Source organism: Amborella trichopoda, chromosome 13 (assembly GCF_054954075.1).
Source record: "Amborella trichopoda isolate Santa Cruz 75 chromosome 13, AtrichopodaSantaCruz75HAP2 v2.0, whole genome shotgun sequence".
NCBI classification, from domain to species: Eukaryota; Viridiplantae; Streptophyta; class Magnoliopsida; order Amborellales; family Amborellaceae; genus Amborella; species Amborella trichopoda.
The window spans coordinates 2,267,537-2,288,086 of NC_142348.1; the positions used below are offsets into that span (position 1 = coordinate 2,267,537).

Consider the following 20,550-nt stretch of genomic DNA (forward strand, 5'->3'; position numbering starts at 1 on the left):
AGAAGGGAGTCTCGTCCAATAATGTTGGCCGATCATGGAGGGAAGAAAGTGTAAGGACCGTAATAAAACAGACATGCCTGTGTTAATTAAATGAAAGCAAGTCCCTCATAATTTAATGTTGGGGAAATTCAAAACTTTCTCTCTCTACAATTTTCTCTCTCTAGTCACTGACGTTCTCTCTCTACAACTCTCTCTCTCACCGTTGCAGGCCGGGCGGATTTGCAGAGGCGCTAGGGTATTGTCATTTTCCCCATGGAACTTTTCGCTCTCATCAACGGCGTGGATTTGTCTCCAAGGCATCGAGTATGTCTCATTCGGCTTTAGTTCCGACCTCCATCCTTGCTGTTCTTTTGTCCGTTTTCCTTGAAATCTTCTTCATCCATGAACAATTATGTTTCTCATTCTCTTTCAGGTTATATATACGCTTTCTCTTTCTGTCTCTAGTCCCCCGACTTGGAATCCAGGGTTTGAGTCGATTTGGATCGAACCCCTGGTCTCCCCGATAATTTTGATGCAGAATGGGTAAAGGTCTACATTTGTGAAGGAATTTGGATTCTTGAAATACTGATTAGGGTTTTCAAGGGTTATTGATGCAGAGAGAGGTTTCTTAGGGGAGAATGGGCTTGACGATTTAATGTGAAGAAATTTGAGTTGAAGGGGCCTTTGGGCTCATTTTTGAGAGTTTTGAATTGTTTCTGGTGGTTTGGAGACTGCAAAGAGGAATTGCAGAAGGTAATATTAGTTTTTATTTTTTGTGTCTGAGGGAATATTAGTTTTTACTTTGTTATTACTTGCTTCTCTCTCTCTCTCTCTCTCTCTCTCTTATCATTTTTCTTCACATTTTGTCCTTTTTCTTGTCGTTCTTTATTCTCGACCATTGATAAGTGGCTTAGTAACAATACTATGCTGGAATTCATGCTATGCAATCCCTTTGAATTAGAAGAGTTTTGTTTAATCTATTAAAATTTTAATTAGGATAATAGTATCATGAAGATTTGTTTATGAAGCATGAGCTATGGGCGAATGTTGAGGGTATTTGGGATTTTCACTGTCCAAACCAAAAAAAAAAAAGAAGAGAGGTTGAAACAGGAAGCACCCTTCTATATCTAATTTCTTCCCCTCTACAACATGTTATGCATACGATAATTCAATAGTAACTTAGATGTTTGGAAGTCTTGGAGGTTACAGAATTTTGTTTCCTTTCCTTTCTTTTTTCCAGGATCTTTTTGGAGTAGGTTGAATCTAAAAGAGTCCAATATGGATGAAAAATCAATTGCTCTTGATGCTGTGAACAAGGAGGCGGTCGACTTGGTAAGCTTCCACAAACTATACCTATATTCCATCAGTCCTGATTATCTATTTATTTGAATTCATCCCAGTTAAAAGGTTTTCTCTTTAGACATTAGTTTTTAGCTTTGTTCATTTTCTTCTTCTTTCCTGTCTGTTTGTTCATGTTTGCCAGTGTGTGCACGTGCATGTGCAGTGCTAATTCTTCAACTTTTGGTAGTTTGTTACTTCATATTAACTACTTCTGCTACTTTGAAAAATTGCTTTGTTGGGTTCAATACACAGATTAGCCGTTAAGTATTTTTGGTTTGGGGATCAACATTTAATGGTTTCACAGGAAAACATTCCCATTGAAGAAGTTTTTGAAAGTCTTGAATGCACACAAGAAGGCCTGACCTCTGAAGCAGTTCAGGAACGCTTAGAACTGTTTGGATACAACAAACTTGAAGAAAAGAAGGTACTGTACTATGCTCTCTCCCTCTTCTACACATTCTTATGTGCGAGTGATATTCATCACCATGCTCTTATCTATCCCATCTTGATTTTTCTTAATCATTATTGGTTTCACAGGAGAGCAAACTCCTAAAATTTTTAGGATTTATGTGGAATCCACTCTCTTGGGTCATGGAATCTGCGGCCATCATGGCAATTGCTCTTGCAAATGGAGGGGTATGATTTCAGTTTCTAACCTTTTATATAGAGTTTTGTTCAAAGTTTTACATGTTAATCTTGCAATGTATCAATTATCTAAAGCTTCGCTCACTTATCATTCTTTACATGAGGGTTGAATTTCCATTTTGCAGGGCAAGGATCCAGATTATATTGATTTCTGTGGAATCGTGATATTGCTTGTTATCAACTCCACTATAAGTTTTATTGAAGAAAACAATGCAGGGAATGCAGCTGCTGCTCTTATGGCACGGTTGGCACCAAAAGCGAAGGTGGGTCAAATAATACGCATTGTATGATGATAAAATTATCTTATTTAAATCGTACTTTTTTTATGTTGATTTTCTGTTTCTTTTGAATTTTTTCTACTTTGTTATCAACAGGTCTTGCGAGATGGACGATGGAGCGAAGAAGATGCTTCTGTGTTGGTTCCAGGGGACATAATTAGCATCAAACTCGGAGATATCGTTCCTGCTGATGCTCGTCTTCTTGAAGGGGATCCTTTAAAAATTGATCAGGTATGATTACCTACTTTGAATTCTGGAAGCTCACTGTATGTTACATTGTTACTTTGACTGTTGGGTCACAGCACATAGCTTAAAAGATGAATGGTAAGTTTCTTGTTTTAATCATCATTGCATTTCAAATACATAGGTTAGTTGTTTACACATTATAGTGGAAAGGGTATTGCTTGTTTCCTCTTTTTAATAGTTATGACATTTCAATGACCCATAGTGTACATGTTGATATGGGATAATGTGTCAAAATGTATTTGATATGGTCTTCTTCCATGTTTAATAAATTTATATTGGGCTTCTCAGTCTGCCCTTACTGGAGAATCACTGCCAGTGACCAAGAATCCAGGTGATGGCGTTTACTCAGGTTCGACCTGCAAGCAAGGTGAAATTGAAGCAGTTGTCATTGCTACTGGGGTTCACACATTTTTTGGCAAAGCTGCTCATCTTGTGGACTCTACAACACATGTTGGGCATTTTCAAAAGGTTATCTTTTGTCAATTCACTAAATCTGTCAAAAGCTATCTTCAATTCTTGGTTCTTGTATCATGGAAAGAGAAACTTCTTCTGAGCACTTGTTTAATGAAGACAAGACTGCTATCTTGTGGTGCTTCCAGGTTTTGACTGCAATTGGGAATTTCTGTATTTGCTCGATTGCGGTTGGTATGGCTATTGAGATTGTTGTAATTTATGGGCTTCAAGGGAGAGGGTACCGTGTTGGTATTGATAACCTTCTGGTTCTTCTCATTGGTGGAATCCCAATTGCAATGCCCACTGTTCTTTCTGTTACAATGGCTATTGGATCACATCGCTTATCTCAACAGGTTGGTAGAAATGAAATACATGTATACTATTCCCAGAGGAACATATTTAAATCTCTTCAGTGTGTTAGTTATTTACTGGAAATGAAAATGCACAGGGTGCCATAACAAAACGTATGACTGCCATTGAAGAAATGGCCGGAATGGATGTCCTCTGCAGTGATAAGACTGGAACTTTAACACTTAACAAGCTTACTGTGGACAAAAATATGATTGAGGTAATGCCTTGTTACACCCCAAGTTTACTAACATTCTTGAGGTGCCACATACTATTCTTATACTATCTATATATATAACAAATTTAAAATTTCTACTACTATATTCGCACTAAAACAGACTTTTCCATTTCTTTTAATCTGTACAAAGTCTACCCACAACCGATATTAACATGAAGGGCAAGATATATACATCTCTTGATAGAACAAATATTACAATGGTGCATTTGATCAAAAGTTACAAGGGGAATGTAAATCATGCTTACAAATTCTTCAAAGATAGTCCTGCTGTATTCGAACTATGAGACTGCAATTACCCTGAAAAATATTTACCATAGTTTGATGAGTTTGGCTACTCAGTAAGTAATCATCATGGTCTTAAAAAAATAATCATGGTTGGAAGATATAAACATTTTTTGAAGAATGTATGTTAAAAACCACCTGAGGAAGAATTGCTAGCAAAAGCATTTATAGATAACAATTTCTCTTTCACAAATACACAGTTAAACATAATCCAAATGATTGAAATGCATATAAACATTTTAACAAAAATGCATAATTCAAAGGATTTCACAAAATACCCTACTGACGTCCCAAGTAGGTCACCTATATACCCCACCAACGTCCTGATGGGTCCAAACAATCCCTGCAGGTCCAAACATACCTCACCGGCGTACCGAATGAGTTTATAGCCCCTACCGGATAGGTCTAAACAATCCCTGTAGGTCCAAACATACATCACCGGCGTCTCGGATGAGTCCAAATAGTCCCTACCGTTGTAACCGGATAAGTCATAACAATCCCTGCAGGTCCGATCATACCTCACCGGCATCCCGGATGAGTCCAAATAGCCCCTACCGTCCAAATAGCCCCTACCGACAGAACCGGATAGGTCCTAACGATCATTGCAGGTCCACTTATACTCAAATTATCTCTGAAACTCTTTAAACATCAGAAAGCAATTATATATGCGAAGTATCATTGAAAACATTAACATGAATTCACTTGAAGCAATTTAATAACAATCACTTCCATTGAAATATCTGTAAGTAGCCATTTAAACATTTTATGCAATAATTTCTGAAAGGTAACAGTTCTGAAGAACATTCTTGAAATCTAACATGATAACAGTCTAGTATCAATAGACGAACTTTTACGAGAATCCAAAATTAAATACGGAATTATCTCAATTTATGGAATTGCCAATTTGTAAACAATCATTTCATAGGCAATACTACAATCAAGTACAAAAATATCAGTTTTTCAAATAATGAGGCAGACATTTGCATATGAATTTTACAATGTCTAAATATTCAAAAACAGTAGAAGGAAATCTCATAATTTTACTAAAAGCGGAAATATCACCTTTATTTCTAATAATTTACAATATTTAAAATTCTGAACAATAGACATGAAAATTATAAATTTATTTCTAATAATTTACAGCATTCAAAATTCCTAGCAATAGATAAAATATCATAATTTTACTAAAAAGATTATTTTTCAAAACAATGAGGTCACTTATACACAAAGCTTATAAAATGAAGATGCTGGACGAAAATATCATTATTTATTAAAAACTGACTATTTTTCAGAAGAATGCGATCACTTACTTATGTATCACTTTGAGAAGAGGAATTGCGGAGACCATTTTCATTTTTAGAGTCTTTGCTCCGTTTCTGAAGCCATAGGTAACAGTTCGCGGCCCCTTGGCATTATAGGGACTAGGCACAGTGCATAACCAGGAAATAGACAACATGATAGATTTGCCATTAATGAAACCGCAAGACGATACCTTCACTCTTAAAGCTACTCTGACTATCCAATAACAAATCTTCTTGAAATCTGGAAAAGAAGAGCCAAATTGTTCTCATGGCTGAAACCCAACGGCAGCCATGAGTAGTGTATTCAAAGGCTAGCTTCATTATTCTCTGTGACCCAACTATTTACAGGGTTTCATTCCAAACCGGGAAGGCCATGAAGCTTAATGTTATGAAAGAGAAAAGGCAGGGCAGGACAGGGATTGTGAGAGGTCTAGAGAGAGGTGCCGCACTGTAAGCAAGAGTGTGATGAGAGGTATAAGAGAGAGACTTTCTAAAGTTAAAATACCTTTTTAGAGGGAGAGAGAGAGTATAACATGAGAGAGAGAGCTTTTAAAATGTTAACACCTTTTATAAAAGGTGTCTTAATTACATGAACGTGGTTTGTTGGGTTGCCACGTAAGGTGGTAACCATCTCTTTTAAAGTAAAACATAGCGCAAAGGAAGTGTAGACCATAAGGTCTACACTATAAACGTAGACTAGCACCAATTTAACCAAAAATAATACTAATTGGTTGGAAATATTTTGTTAAAGCACAACACTACCAGAGCTTGTTATCTAAGTTAGCTAGTAAGCATTTTGTTTTATTTTATTGTATTTATTTATTTATTTATTTATTGTTTATTTCTATTGACACTATGAATATTATGTTTTAATTCCACAAATTTTAGGTTCGTCACATTCTTTCTCCCTTAAAGAAATTTAGTCCTCTAAATTTTTGTACCTATGGGTTTTGGGCCCACCACGACTCCGCTGCGCCATGGCTATGGCACATATACTCTTGTTCAGATATCTTCCATATTCTCTTGCCCAATTCTCTTAATAAGAAAACATTGCCACCTCATATACTTATTAGCAAACTTTTATCTTTCTAGGATACAACGTCTGAGAGTCACTTGTTTTACTGATGCTCAACTTTTGATATTCAGCTTCCCTTTCTTGCCTCATTCTTGACCATATGTGAACTAAACCTGACCAATTTAGTAAATTTGACTTCATATTGTGCTACCATCCTATATCCTTGGACTAATTCCAGGAATTCCATTTCCTTTTGATCTTGAATAAAATTTGAGAAGTACTTTTCATTAAATGCCTCTCGTAATGCTTCCCAAAGCATGGGTTTATTTCTAGGATCAATAGTCTTTTTGTCATTTGCTACCAATGTTCTGTTTCACTTTCCAACATAAAGACTGTCAAGGTGGCCTTCTTATCATCAGGGCATTTCATTAGTTCAAATATTTTATCTATTTGCCTAACCCATTTTTCGACTTCTAGTGGAGTTGCAATATCCTTAAAGGAAAGTGGGTTTTTTCTTTTTTTTTTAATTGTTCAAGAACACACCAATCATTTCCTGTAACTGATTGTTTAGCTGGATTGTGTTCTCCATTTAATGTTGTATAAGAGCAACCATATTTTCCAAGGCTTTATGAATTTCTTTCATATTTGCTCCAGTCATACAAAATCTTGTAACTGTTTGTACATATGCTAAGTACGACTTAGGGTATATTTCTATTCAGATTTCCTAGGATCCTAAACCTATTGCTCTGATACCATTTTGTCACACCCCAAGTTTGCTAACATTCCTGAGGTGCGACATACTATTCTTATACTATCTATATATATAACAAATTTAAAATATCTACTACTATATTCGCACTAAAACATACTTTTCCATTTTTTTTAATTTGTACAAAGTCTACCCACAACTGATATTAACACGAAGGGCAAGATATATACATCTCTTGATAGAACAAAAATTACAATGGTGCATTTGATCAAAAGTTACAAGGGGAATGTCAATCATGCCTACAAATTCTTCAAAGATGGTCCTGCTGTATTCGAACTATGAGACTGCAATTACCGTGAAAAATATTTACCATAGTTTGATGAGTTTGGCTACTCAGTAAGTAATCATCATGGTCATAAAAAATAATCATGGCTGGAAGATATAAACATTTTCTGAAGAATGTATGTTAAAAACCACCTAAGGAAGAATTGTTAGCAAAAGCATTTATAGATAACAATTGCACTTTCACAAATACACAGTGAAACATAATCCAAATGATTGAAATGCATATAAACATTTTAACAAAAATGCATAATTCAAAGGATTTCACAAAATACCCTACTGACGTCCCAAGTAGGTCACCTATATACCCCACCAACGTCCTGATGGGTCCAAAAAATCCCTGCAGGTCCAAACATACCTCACCGGCGTACCGAATGAGTTTATAGCCCCTACCGGATAGGTCTAAACAATCCCTACAGGTCTAAACATACATCACCGGCGTCTCGGATGAGTCCAAATAGTCCCTACCGTCGTAACCGGATAGGTCATAATAATCCCTGCAGGTCCGATCATACCTCACCGGCATCCCGGATGAGTCCAAATAGTCCCTATCGACAGAACCGGATAGGTCCTAATGATCATTGCAGGTCCACTTATACTCAAATTATCTCTGAAACTCTTTAAACATCAGAAAGCAATTATATATGCGAAGTATCATTGAAAACATTAACATGAATTCACTTGAAGCAATTTAATAACAATCACTTCCATTGAATATCTGTAAGTAGCCATTTAAACATTTTATGCAATAATTTCTGAAAGGTAACAGTTTTGAAGAACATTCTTGAAATCTAACATGATAACAGTCTAGTATCAATAGACGAACTTTTATGAGAATCCAAAATTAAATACGGAATTATCTCAATTTATGGAATTGCCAATTTGTAAACAATCATTTCATAGGCAATATTACAATCAAGTACAAAAATATTAGTTTTTCAAATAATGAGGCAGACATTTGCATATGAATTTTACAATGTCTAAATATTCAAAAACAGTAGAAGGAAATCTCATAATTTTACTAAAAGCGGAAATATCACCTTTATTTCTAATAATTTACAGTATTTAAAATTCTGAACGATAGACAGGAAAATTATAAATTTATTTCTAATAATTTACAGCATTTAAAATTCCTAACAATATATAAAATATCACAATTTTACTAAAAAGATTATTTTTCAAAACAATGAGGTCACTTATACACAAAGCTTATAAAATGAAGATGCTGGACGGAAACATCACTATTTATTAAAAACTGACTATTTTTCAGAAGAATGCGATCACTTACTTATGTATCACTTTGAGAAGAGGAATTGCGGAGACCATTCTCATTTTTAGAGTCTTTGTTCCGCTTCTGAAACCATAGGTAACAGTTTGAGGCCCCTTGGCATTACAGGGACTAGGCACAGTGCATAACCAGGAAGAAGACAAGATGATAGATTTACCATTAATGAAACCGCAAGAAATGATACCTTCACTCTTAAAGCTACTCTGACTATCCAATAACAAATCTTCTTGAAATCTGGAAAAGAAAAGCAAAATTGTTCTCATGGCTGAAACCCAATGGCAGCCATGAGTAGTGTATTCAAATGCTAGCTTCATTATTTTCTGTGACCCAACTATTTACTGGGTTTTCACTCCAAACCGGGAAGGCCATGAAGCTTAATGCTATGAAAGAGAGAAGGCAGGGCAGGGCAGGGATTGTGAGAGGTCTAGAGAGAGAGAGCATGAGGTGCCGCAGTGCAAGCAAGAGTGTGATGAGAGGTATAAGAAAGAGACTTTCTGAATTTAAAATACCTTTTTAGAGGGAGAGAGAGAGTATAGCATGAGAGAGAGCTTTTAAAATGTTAACACCTTTTATAAAAAGGTGTCTTAACTACATGAACGTAGTTTGTTGGGTTGCCACGTACGGTGGTAAACATCTCTTTTAAAGTAAAACATAGTGTAAAGGAAGTGTAGACCATAAGGTCCACACTATAAAAGTAGACTAGCACCAATTTAACCAAAAATAATACTAATTGGTTGGAAATATTTTGTTAAAGCACAACACTACCAGAGCTTGTAATCTAAGTTAGCCAGTAAGGATTTTGTTTTATTTTATTTTATTGTATTTATTTATTTATTTATTGTTTATTTCTATCGACACTATGAATATTATGTTTTAATTCCACAAATTTTAGGGTCGTCACATGCCCTTTTCCCTTCCCTATCTCTCAACCTTTATTTGGATTGATATTCTTGGATCATATAACTGCTGTATTTGAAGATGTATATTTACTCGAGGGTATGTGCTAAATTATAGCTAGTTGAGTAATCACACAAGATCATTAATGTCATTCTCTATCGGTTTGATGGGAGAGTGATGACTTACATCAGAGAACAAAACAGATGTATTTTTCTAAGAGATATTGGTATTTGGACTGTGACGTTGTACGTATGATGTGGTCCATTTGTTCCAGGTGTTTGCAAAAGGTATAGACAAGGACACAGTTGTATTGATGGCTGCAAGGGCCTCAAGGACAGAAAATCAAGATGCCATTGATGCTGCAATTGTAGCAATGCTTTCTGATCCTAAGGAGGTAGCTACTATTCATCCTTCCAATGATTAAATATATAACTCTATAGATGTAAAGCCATATTAAGGTGGTTTTGGATACAGACAAGTTATGTTTGCTCTAGTGGTGTGTACTTCAATTTCTTGTCTTTTGACATCAGTGCATGTTGAAATTCTGCATCTTGTGCTCTGATGTTGTCTTTTCTTTGCTTGGAGACCTTAATGACTTTTCATATCATTTGGTGAAAGGCACGAGCTGGTGTTCGAGAAGTTCATTTTCTTCCGTTCAACCCTACGGACAAAAGAACTGCACTAACTTACTTAGACAAAGTGGGTAAAATGCATAGAGTGAGCAAAGGTGCGCCTGAACAGGTATTTACTATCTCTTACATGAATTCTATAAGCGTACCAGTTGAGCTGTGTGCTCAGTGAATGATTCAATCTGAAAGATCCATCTAGTGAAAGCTTATTTTTGAAAGCAGTCGATAAGCAAAGGAAATGATTTTGTATATGCCAGAGTCCTGTATGTAGCTGTCAAAATCTTAACTATTACCTGAGTCAACTCGACTCAAACTGTTTACGGCTTACTAGCAGATATCACTGTAACTATTTTGGGGTTCATTTGGGAATTTCCTCCATGATATTGTCAGTCCTAATCTAACAAAACCTTATGTGGCATTAGCTTGCTGCAAGTTATGGAAACCTCTGTTTAGTTTTATTTTTCTAATTGGAAACCTGTGTTTGAACCCATGAGCTCAAGGTCGCAAAGAGGGAGCAGCAGCTCCCACTGGGCTTGGCATCTAAAACCTTTTTTGTACACTGTTTTAGTCTTGATTTCTTAGATTGAGAATGCAAAGAATCTTGCACAGAATTTTGTATCTAATTTCCTTTCATGTACCTATCTGTAATTAGGGTACTGTTTTTTGTTTTTTTTTTGGTAATTCAGTGGGGAAGACAGGCCCCTACCTGTTTTTTCTGATAGATTAGGGAGTCAGTTTTTTTTGAAGGTGTCAATGGGTGTTGTCGGCAGAATTGGAAACCACAATGTGGTAACTAGGTATGCGGATGCTACCACCAAGACCCAGTCCCTTTCCTGGGTATTGTTTGTGTACTAATTCCTTACAAGTTATCTTCTCTCAAAAAAAAAAAAACAAGAGCTCAAGGTTGCAATCACGTGATTGTCAGGTTTTTAAAGGCTAGGCTATTAGCATACAAAGGAGCTACAGTTTTTCTCCACTAGATTGTTAACATGACAGGGGCCTGTAATTGGTGGTATCTTAAACAAGTGAGAAGATATTGTTTGTCATGAACCTGAGAAATTTGAATATTTTCTGCATCTTGTTCTCTTGTGCTATGTAGATTCTCAATCTAGCAAGGAACAAATCAGAGATAGAACGACGTGTTCACACCATAATTGACAAATTTGCTGAGCGCGGTCTTCGATCTCTTGGTGTTGCCTACCAGGTCATTCTGTGTTCTTCTTATGTCTATTTATGTCAATCATGGTAGACCTTTCAGTTTCAAGTTATCAACATGCTAAATATTGCATTCCTGTTTCCTTTTTGTAGGAGGTACCTGAGGGCACCAAAGAAAGTCTCGGAGGACCTTGGGAATTTGTTGGCCTTCTTCCTCTATTTGATCCTCCCCGCCATGATAGTGCTGAAACCATCAGGAGAGCCCTTGATCTGGGTGTCAGCGTTAAGATGATCACAGGTGTGTTCTTTCTTTCTGTAATCAACACATCAAAAGCTAGCAATACCTTGTTTTGAGATGGTGACGACCTCAATGAACCAAGATTTTTCAAAGTCCATTTGACTGCAGTTTGCTATCCTGTTTGCAGATCCTATTATCTTTTGTTTCCTCCAGCTACCTATACCCTTACCTTGACGATTTACAAGTGATTCTCACTGATGCAACATTGATATGTGCTATTTCTCATAAAAGAAGGAAACCCTTGAAATACTTGCAGGTGACCAATTAGCTATAGCAAAGGAAACCGGCCGTCGGCTGGGCATGGGTACAAATATGTACCCTTCTTCATCTTTGTTAGGCGAAAGCAAGGATGAGTCTATTTCAGCACTCCCAATTGATGAACTCATTGAGAAGGCTGATGGTTTTGCTGGGGTGTTTCCAGGTTTGGCTTTCTTCCATTACTCTCTAAATTTTGTTATTTCCATTTTTCTGAAGGACATTTATGCTAGATGATGGGTCGAGACACCAGCTATTTTGTATGGGTGCATAATCTTATACTATATGCTAAACATTTTAGGTGCAACTTTTTGTTAGTTTCATGACCCATGAGGATTCTCATTTGAAATGCGGGTCCCTTTCTCTCTCTCTCTCTCTCTCTCTTTCTCTCTCTCTCTCTCTCTCTCTCTCTCTCTCTCTCTTTCCCCAGCATTTATTATCAACTGCATGCCTATGCATTGCACAGGTTGTAGACTGTGTTTTAGGACTCTAGGCCATCCTTCCAACAAAAAGAAGAAAAGTAGACAGGCAGTCCTCTTCACTCATCTATCTTAATATATAAAGAGCTTTTCTCATGAAATGTTTTGATAACAGAGCACAAATACGAGATTGTGAAGAAATTGCAAGCTAGGAAGCACATATGTGGAATGACAGGTGATGGGGTCAATGATGCACCTGCACTTAAGAAGGCAGATATAGGAATTGCAGTGGCAGACGCAACCGATGCAGCTCGAAGCGCCTCTGACATAGTCCTAACAGAGCCAGGATTGAGCGTCATCATCAGTGCTGTTCTGACCAGCCGTGCCATTTTTCAGAGGATGAAGAATTATACGGTAATTGGGTCTTAGACATTACAGCCAATGCTTGTGTGTGTGCATGAGGCACAGGGCTATATGTTGTGTGTTTGCATGTTACGTTGGAGTCCCTTGAATAGTAAGGTCTACAATAAGGGTATTAACACTTCTCACCCCTAAATTTTTGTTGTGCAGATATATGCTGTTTCGATCACAATACGTATTGTGGTAGGTCTCGAAACTATGCAGTTTCTTACTAGAGCTTATAAAATGAGTACTGTTAGTCTAAACAGTAAAGAAGGTTAGGAATTTATTGGAAATACACCTCATTAAAATCCACTGTGCAATTATCTTCATTTTTTTTCCATTTTATCATCTGCCTTTCTCTAATTGCTTGTTTTGGTTATTTTTTAAATGTCATAAATGAAACAGCTAGGGTTCATGTTGCTCACAGTTTTCTGGAAGTTCAACTTCCCTCCTTTCATGGTTCTTGTGATTGCCATTCTAAATGATGGTTAGCGAAATTTCTCTTGCCTTGGCCTTCTCTGTTTCTTTCCTTTGGCACAATTTACAACATTGTATTTCATTTGTCAGGGTTTGTTACTTTAACCTGCTGATTAGCAAAAGATCAAGTCATAGGGGAAGTATATCATACATTCCTGTTGTATGGAATTTGGAATGCAATGGGGACATTGTTCAATCCTGATGACAGATGCTGGAGATTAATGACACCCACATGAATGTCCATCATTGGGGGGCTACTGTTAATCTCCACCATCCATCATTAAGAACTGTTGATGTTATCATGGTCTACCGCACATAATATATCAGTGTTGTATGATATATATGGATCTGTCTACTAAAACTAAATTTTCAAACCTAGTCTTTGGGAGTGATATTTTAATTTATAGAGTTCGTAATTCAATTTGGTGGAATTCATTTGCAGGTACTATAATGACCATCTCAAAGGACAGGGTCAAGCCTTCACCAGTTCCTGACAGTTGGAAACTGTCAGAAATCTTTGCCACAGGAGTTGTTCTTGGCAGTTATCTGGCTCTGATGACTGTTATATTCTTTTGGGCAGCCTATGAAACTCCATTTTTCAATGTATCATATCAAACTTTGGTTTATCTGCACTAAGTGGTCACTAATGTGATACTGGTCCATGTGATTAGAGTCCCTGCTAGATTTTAGTGTTTTTCCTTGAATGTATGTTATCATGGCAGTTAGTCTACTATTATCCAACAGACAATGGGAAAAACATCATCAAATATATCACCACTTTTGCTGAATGGATGGTGGAGAGACTAAAACCCTCCACATCGTGTCTCATTCTGTCTCCATCACCATTCATTGTGTCTATGGATGGTGATGACCCAACAATTGTGGTTTTTCCAAGGCCTATTGGATAATTTTAGGTGGTACCGCTCTTCTTCTGCAGCATAGAGTTTTATTGTCAGCTATTCATCAGGGCATTTCTCCAGAGACTGAGGCTTTTACCATTTGATGTCTTCTATTTTATCAGCACAACTTTGGTGTCAAAAGCTTTATGAAGAGGGATCAAATCTCACAACAAGATAAAGATCACAACACTGAAAGGCTGGCTTCTGCTGTGTATCTACAAGTGAGCACCATCAGTCAGGCCTTGATATTTGTCACTCGCTCAAGGGGCTGGTCTTTCCTCGAACGACCTGGTCTGCTACTTGTGATCGCCTTTGTGATTGCTCAATTGGTATGGAGTTTTTTTATCCCCATTTCTCTTTGAACTTTAGTTCAATATTAATGATTTCATAACATTAATCAGGAACTTTTTTTACATTAGTTTATAATACATTTATCATAGAAAACTGAGCACCTAATTTTATTTGCAACTTTCATGTGAATATTACTGGCTAGTTTATGTTCATGGAGTTTGCATACCTTTCACATAAAGTGGCATCTCATGTTCATGCTGTTTAAGTCTACTTTCAAATGGTCCCTTAAATTAAACCTTTAGCATATTATTTCCTTGTCTTTATGATGGAAAAGGAGATATTTATCACTATGGTCAACTAAGCTTCATCAAGTGATTTTGGCGGCTAACGTTTAAACTTCTCTTCAGATAGCCACTGTGATAGCCGCCCTTGCAACCTGGAAGACTGCTGGTATCAGGAAGATTGGTTGGGGATGGACTGGTGTTATTTGGCTCTACAACATTGTGACTTACATGTTCCTTGATGTTATTAAGATTTGCGTACGCTACAGCCTCAGTGGAAAAGCCTGGGACTTAGTCCTCAACCAGAGGGTATGTAGTTTTTGTGTACACGCATGTGCGAGTGCATGGGAGTGTGTGTGTGTGAGAGAGAGGATCATTGTTGATACCTTGTTTCTCACTGCCATTTTTTGTTTCAGACGGCATTTACCAACAAGAAGGACTTTGGGCGTGAAGCTCGTGAGGCTGCATGGGCACATGAGCAAAGAACCCTACATGGCCTGCAATCTGTTGAGACTAAAACGTTTAGTGAGAGAACCACTTTCAGGGACATCAATCTCATGGCAGAGGAGGCAAAGAGGCGTGCCGAGATCGCAAGGTAGGTGTTCCTTGTTTTTCCCTTTCTTCATAATTATTTTCTTCAGAGTGCTTGTGCTTGTTTTGAGAGAGAGAGAGAGAGAGAGAGAGAGAGAGAGATTGCATAAAATTGAAGTACGTCTTTGCGTGCGTTCATACTGATTTAGTTACTGTTTTTTTGGTTTTGGTAGACTGAGGGAGCTTCATACTCTGAAAGGCAGAGTGGAATCATTTGCAAAACTCAAGGGACTGGACATCGATGCTATAAATCAACACTACACAGTATAGAGTTGTTCTTTGAACTTATTCCTGTATCCATTTCTTTTTTTCTTTTTTTTTTGGAACATTAAGCCACTATTAAAGAGGAACGAGGGGCCGGTATTAGTTTCTTGATCAAAGTTTAGAGATGAAAAGCACCTCTCGATTATATAATGATTGTTCATATATGTTCAGCCTTGCAGTGATTCCTACATTTCTGAATAAATTATATCACCATGTTTCTCTCTCTTTCTGTAAATTCAGAATTCCAATGTTTCTTTTTTCCTTTGGTATTGGTGTTGTCCTTATCTGTGTCTCAAGTGATTTGAAAAAACAGTGGTCTAAAGTCCGAAGGTGTAGCATAGGCAGGCACATCAACCAAGCCTCAGAATTGAGGCACCTAGGGTTGGCAATGGGCCATCGGCTTGTCCCGGAACAGCTTGAACATGGTCCTGAAATCCAGGCCTATGTTCGGGCAGGGTTGGGCTGAGCCAAGGGTTTTAGCCCGGCCTGGACCCACTCATTAATAAATCAGTGTCGTGCCCCTTAGTGTGCCCCTTAGTCCAAGAGAAGGGCTAGAATTGGACTAGGGTCCCTTTGCCCCAATCTGCTCTAGCCTCGGAGGGTCTTGGGCTTGACTTGAGCCAGCCCTAGCCTAACATGTTCTGGCCCTTAGATGCTCTTTAGAAACATTGTGAAATCCATTTTTTATTTTAAAACCTAAGTTTTAAGGAACGTATCTCTAATATGGAGATCATGAATAAAAAAAACGTAATTATAGAAACTAAATATGAAAATTTTAGGAAGAAAATATTTAGTCCTTTGGGTTTAACTTTTTTGGGGAGGGAACACCGATTTGCGTCCATCTTTATAATGGATATTTTATGATTTGGGGGATGCAAATGTAGGAACGCGTCCACGCAAACAACAATTTTCAGTGTTAAAATTTGTACAGAAGTTTCAAGTTTCAACCAATTTAACATCTCAGACAAATTGTGGCAATGTTTTGTTATGGCACCAAAGGAAAAGGTTCATTCAAATTTTGGGCAATTAAAAGATGGCTCTGTTTTTATTTGTGGCTATAAACCTGTTTTTTACTTTCGTCTTCATAAAAGGAAGATATCTGAATCTGCTATTCTCTATTTTTCTGAAGGAAAATCATTGGAACTTAGGAACATAGGACCATAATATAAATTAGCATTGTGGCTCTCTCTCTACGTCGTCCAAAAAGTTAGTATGTGAGTTCTCTCTGCAGCTTGAAACGTCTGCTTTTTAAGGGTGGGAATGGACCCAACCAGATCTGAGACTCGACGGGTAGACACGATTTTGGGTCTGGGTCAAAAACTTTGATCTGGATACTATTAGGTCTAAGCAGGCCCGACCTAACTGGACCCAAATCCCAGCCCGACCCAAATAATATGGGTATTTATATATGTCGCCAATATGTTTGTTTATTAGGAATTTTCAGTTAGAATGTAGGTATATGTGAGTATTTATAAATCTTGTGCAATAATCTAAATACTGCAAATAATATGGGATATGATGCCTAAAATAAAGGGCAGAAACAATAAAAAAATAAACAGAAAGAAGCTCATTGTTATAGGCTGGCAATTGACCTGACCAGGTACCCGACCGGTAAACCTGGGATCTAACCAGACCCAGGACCTAATGGGTAGACTTGAGACCCGATGGGCATGGGTCGAAATTTTGGATCCGAAAAGTCTCGTCCGGGTCTAAAACCTGTACTGTTTTTCTCTCTCTCAATTAGGTTCAAACTGTGAATCCCCCACATGGATTTATGCAAAAGTGGCAAAAAATGATCGCCCAATATGAAAATCTTAACTATCTCTCTCTAGATCAAGTCAGTGCGTGAGCTCTCTCTGCAGCTATTAATCTCTCTCTCTCACGATATTGCAATGCAATGCTTCCAGTTTCCTCCCAATTTCTATAATCTAAAACCAACATGAATTCTTGACTCTCTCCCTCTCTCGATATCGCAATGCAATGCTTCCAGTTTCCTCCCAATTTCTATAATCTAAAACCAACATGAATTTCCTGACTCTCTCTCTCTCTGAACCACACCCAACCATGAGCAACCAAGGATGGAGCCCAAGAGAGCAACACTGCATCTCTCTCCTCAAGAGAACCAACAATCCTCTCTCTCTCTTCCAAATCCATGCCCACATGCTCAGAAATGGCTTGGAAACCAATCTCTCTCTTCTCACCAAATTCATCGCCGCCTTATCAGAAGCCTCTGGATTCCGGCACCCACTTGATGGAATCCGGCATGCTCAAAAGGCCTTCGATTGCCGCCTCTCTCAAGACCCATTTCTCTGCAACTCCATGATCAGAGCCCACACTCTCCATAACCAATTCCATGAGTCTTTCTCTCTCTACAAAACACTGAACCGACAAAAAACTTTTGGTTTCAGACCAGATTGCTACACCTTTCCATTTTTGGTCAAATCCTGTGCTACCAACTCAGCCATTGATGAAGGGAAGCAACTCCACACCCATGTATTCAAACTTGGATTTCGGTTTGATCTCTTTGCTTCTACTGCTATGGTCGATATGTATTCAAAATTTGGAAATTTGATCGAAGCTCAAAGACTTTTCGAAGACATGAGAGAGAGAAGCTTGGTTTCATGGACCACCATTGTTGCTGCTTTTGCCAGAGCTGGAGACATGGCCATGGCTGAAAATTTATTTAGAGCCATGCCTGATAAGGACCTCATTGCTTATAATGCCATGATTGATGGGTATGTCAAGGCCATGGATATGACTTCTGCAAAGGAAGTCTTTGATGAAATGCCTGAGAGAAATGTGGTTTCTTGGACCACCATGATCACTGGTTACTGTAAAGCTGGAGCTCTCGACAGAGCTAGGGTTTTGTTTGATCAAATGCCTGAGAAAAATTCAGTTTCTTGGAGTGCTATGATTAGTGGGTATAGGCAAAACAGAGAGCCAAGCTTGGCCATTGAATTATTCAGAGAATTTCAAGTTAGCTCGACTTTGGACCCAGATGCAAACATGGTGAGGAGCTTGGTTCCAGCCATAGCGGATGTGGGTGCGCTAAGGCTTGGCAAGTGGGTCCATGCCTATGCTCGACGAATGGGATTTACTCACGACGTTAGGCTTTGCACAACGTTAGTGGATATGTATGCGAAGTGTGGGGACATCGATGAGGCAAGAAGAGTGTTCGATGAGATGGTGAATAGAGAAACAGGAACTTGGAATGCTTTGATTGGCGGTTTAGCAGTGAATGGGAGGGGGAGGGAGGCTTTGATAGTTTTCTCGGAGATGAGGGAGAAAGGGGTGAGGCCTAATGCGGCAACAATGGTAGTGGTTCTTAGGGCTTGCGGGCACGCGGGGTTGGTGGAGGAAGGGAAGAGGATCTTTGAAGGCATGTTGAAGGTGGTTAGAGAAAGAAAGGAGGGGGAGGTGGTGTTGGGAGAGGTGGTGAGGGGAGGTGCTGAGAGAGAGGATGATGGGAAAAGGAAATTAAGAGAGAAGGTGAAGTTGGGTCATGAGAGAGAAGATATGTGCAGCGGAGAGAGAGCCTCTGAGGGGGTCAGACAAAGTAAGGGGATATATGGAGAGATGATGAGAGGGGATGATGAGAGACATGGGAGAATTATTCTCATTGCTAAAGAGGGGAAGATGAATTTTAGAGAGAGAATAAGTGGTTATGATGAGAGAGAAAATTTTGGGGTTGCACCTGAAATTGAGCACTATGGGTGCATGATTGATCTATTGGGGAGGGCTGGGTTTTTGGATGAGGCTGAGGAATTAATTGAGAGAATGCCATTTGAAGGGAATGACGTGGTTTGGAGCTCTTTGCTCTTTGCTTGCAGGTGTTATGGGGATGTGAAGAGGGCAGAGAGAGTGGTGGGGAGATTGGGAAGAGAGGGTTGGAGTGTTGCGGATTGGGTTGGTTTGAGGAATGCATATGCAGGAGAAGGGAGGTGGGGTGATGTGGAGGGAATGAGAGGGTTGATGATAGAGAAAGAGGAGAGGAAAAGTGTTGGATGTAGTGTGATTGAGGTTGATGAGAGAGTGTGGGAATTTTTGGCTTGTGATAGGAGGCACCCTGATTGGAAGGAAATATATGGGATGTTGGGACAGTTGGGGAAGCACATTACAGAGGGTGGTTGATGTTTTGTGTGTGTGTGAGAGAGAGAGAGAGGGGGGGGAGTTGATACTTAGAGAGAGAGAGAGGGTGGTTGATATTGAGAGAGAGAGAGAGAGAGAGAGAGAGAGAGAGAGGCAAATTAAACAAGCCAACAAAAAGCCAGAGTGGAGAGATCATTGAGAAGATCAGAGCACATCATGGGGGGACAAAGTTCTCAAATGCAACAAGAAGAGCACAACCAACCTCTTTACAAATTTTTTTTTGTAGAGTACATGAATTTTTCCGATACACAAACCAAACTTAGCAAGTTCATTTATAAAGCTTCCCTCATCTGGTTTCTCTTTCAGTCCCATGACACATTTGAGCTATGACACTTAGTCAACTTACATGGAACTCACATTTGAGCTACGACACTCATGCAACTTACATGGAACTCAGGAAAGGGGCAGAGCGTGGTGGTAGCACCCCCGTACCTAGTTACCACGTTGTGGTTTTCAATCCGGGTTACACCACCCATTGACACATTAAAAAAAAAATTCAACTCCGTAATCTATACGAAAAAAAAGTAGTTAATTTTTGTGCTTGCTCTTGGTAGGAGAAGCAAACCAATGGCACATGAGTCTTTAACATTTACTATGATCTTTTTTTTAAAAAAAGAAAAGGCTAGGTCAACTTATTTCGGACTGTTTTGGGGCAAATTTTTTTACCTTTCGAAAGGGCCATTCAAGACTTACCCGAAATGCTGCTCAACAAAAAATAAGGGCTTTAGTTTCTATTAATGGAGATAGAGGTATGCAATCTGTGGATCGCTCTAATAAATGCAACTCACAAGAATGGGGTATATTATAGTCGATTAATAAAAGATCTTACAGTCAATTAATTAGCGATCTATACAAGAGGCCGCTGCTGCTTAATTGTAAAATGCTTGCACAAACAGAACCCTATAAACTGTGAATTTTCTAGCTCAAGAGGTAAAATGTGAATGAAAATGCATAGGCATTCCTTTGCTAAAAAACATTATCTACAAGATGTAGAAAACTTGAATTGAATGCCATATCTATCTAAGGGGAAATATTTGGTTTGCTCAAGGACAGTGCAATATATCTGCCCTCTCCCAAT

General features: G+C 38.4%; 2 protein-coding genes across 5 annotated transcripts; both read left to right on the top strand.

The window, feature by feature from the left end:
- Positions 1 to 258: 258 nt before the first annotated feature.
- On the top strand, positions 259 to 15,558 carry LOC18428264 (plasma membrane ATPase 1). Of its 4 annotated transcripts, none has more exons than XR_016047933.1 (23): positions 259 to 303; positions 413 to 732; positions 1,220 to 1,311; positions 1,625 to 1,744; positions 1,858 to 1,956; positions 2,091 to 2,228; positions 2,340 to 2,474; positions 2,778 to 2,957; positions 3,089 to 3,295; positions 3,391 to 3,510; positions 9,637 to 9,756; positions 9,981 to 10,103; positions 11,091 to 11,195; positions 11,300 to 11,444; positions 11,572 to 11,865; positions 12,294 to 12,532; positions 12,689 to 12,721; positions 12,926 to 13,007; positions 13,440 to 13,600; positions 14,019 to 14,225; positions 14,595 to 14,777; positions 14,885 to 15,063; positions 15,233 to 15,558. XR_016047933.1 is itself a non-coding variant. In XM_020663593.2 (23 exons), exons 3-23 carry the CDS (start codon positions 1,258 to 1,260, stop codon positions 15,327 to 15,329), a joined length of 2,892 nt encoding a protein of 963 aa, XP_020519252.1. In that variant the 5' UTR covers positions 259 to 303; positions 413 to 732; positions 1,220 to 1,257; the 3' UTR covers positions 15,330 to 15,558. The 4 variants fall into 4 exon arrangements, 1 of the variants encoding a protein (XP_020519252.1); XM_020663593.2 differs by having other exon boundaries at positions 11,701 to 11,865; XR_016047934.1 differs by lacking the exon at positions 12,926 to 13,007.
- A 964-nt stretch (positions 15,559 to 16,522) lies between these two features.
- AHG11 (Pentatricopeptide repeat (PPR-like) superfamily protein) lies at positions 16,523 to 19,777 on the top strand. Its single transcript, XM_020663594.2, has one exon. It carries the CDS (start codon positions 17,346 to 17,348, stop codon positions 19,452 to 19,454), a length of 2,109 nt encoding a protein of 702 aa, XP_020519253.1. The 5' UTR covers positions 16,523 to 17,345; the 3' UTR covers positions 19,455 to 19,777.
- The last annotated feature ends 773 nt before the right edge of the window (positions 19,778 to 20,550 follow it).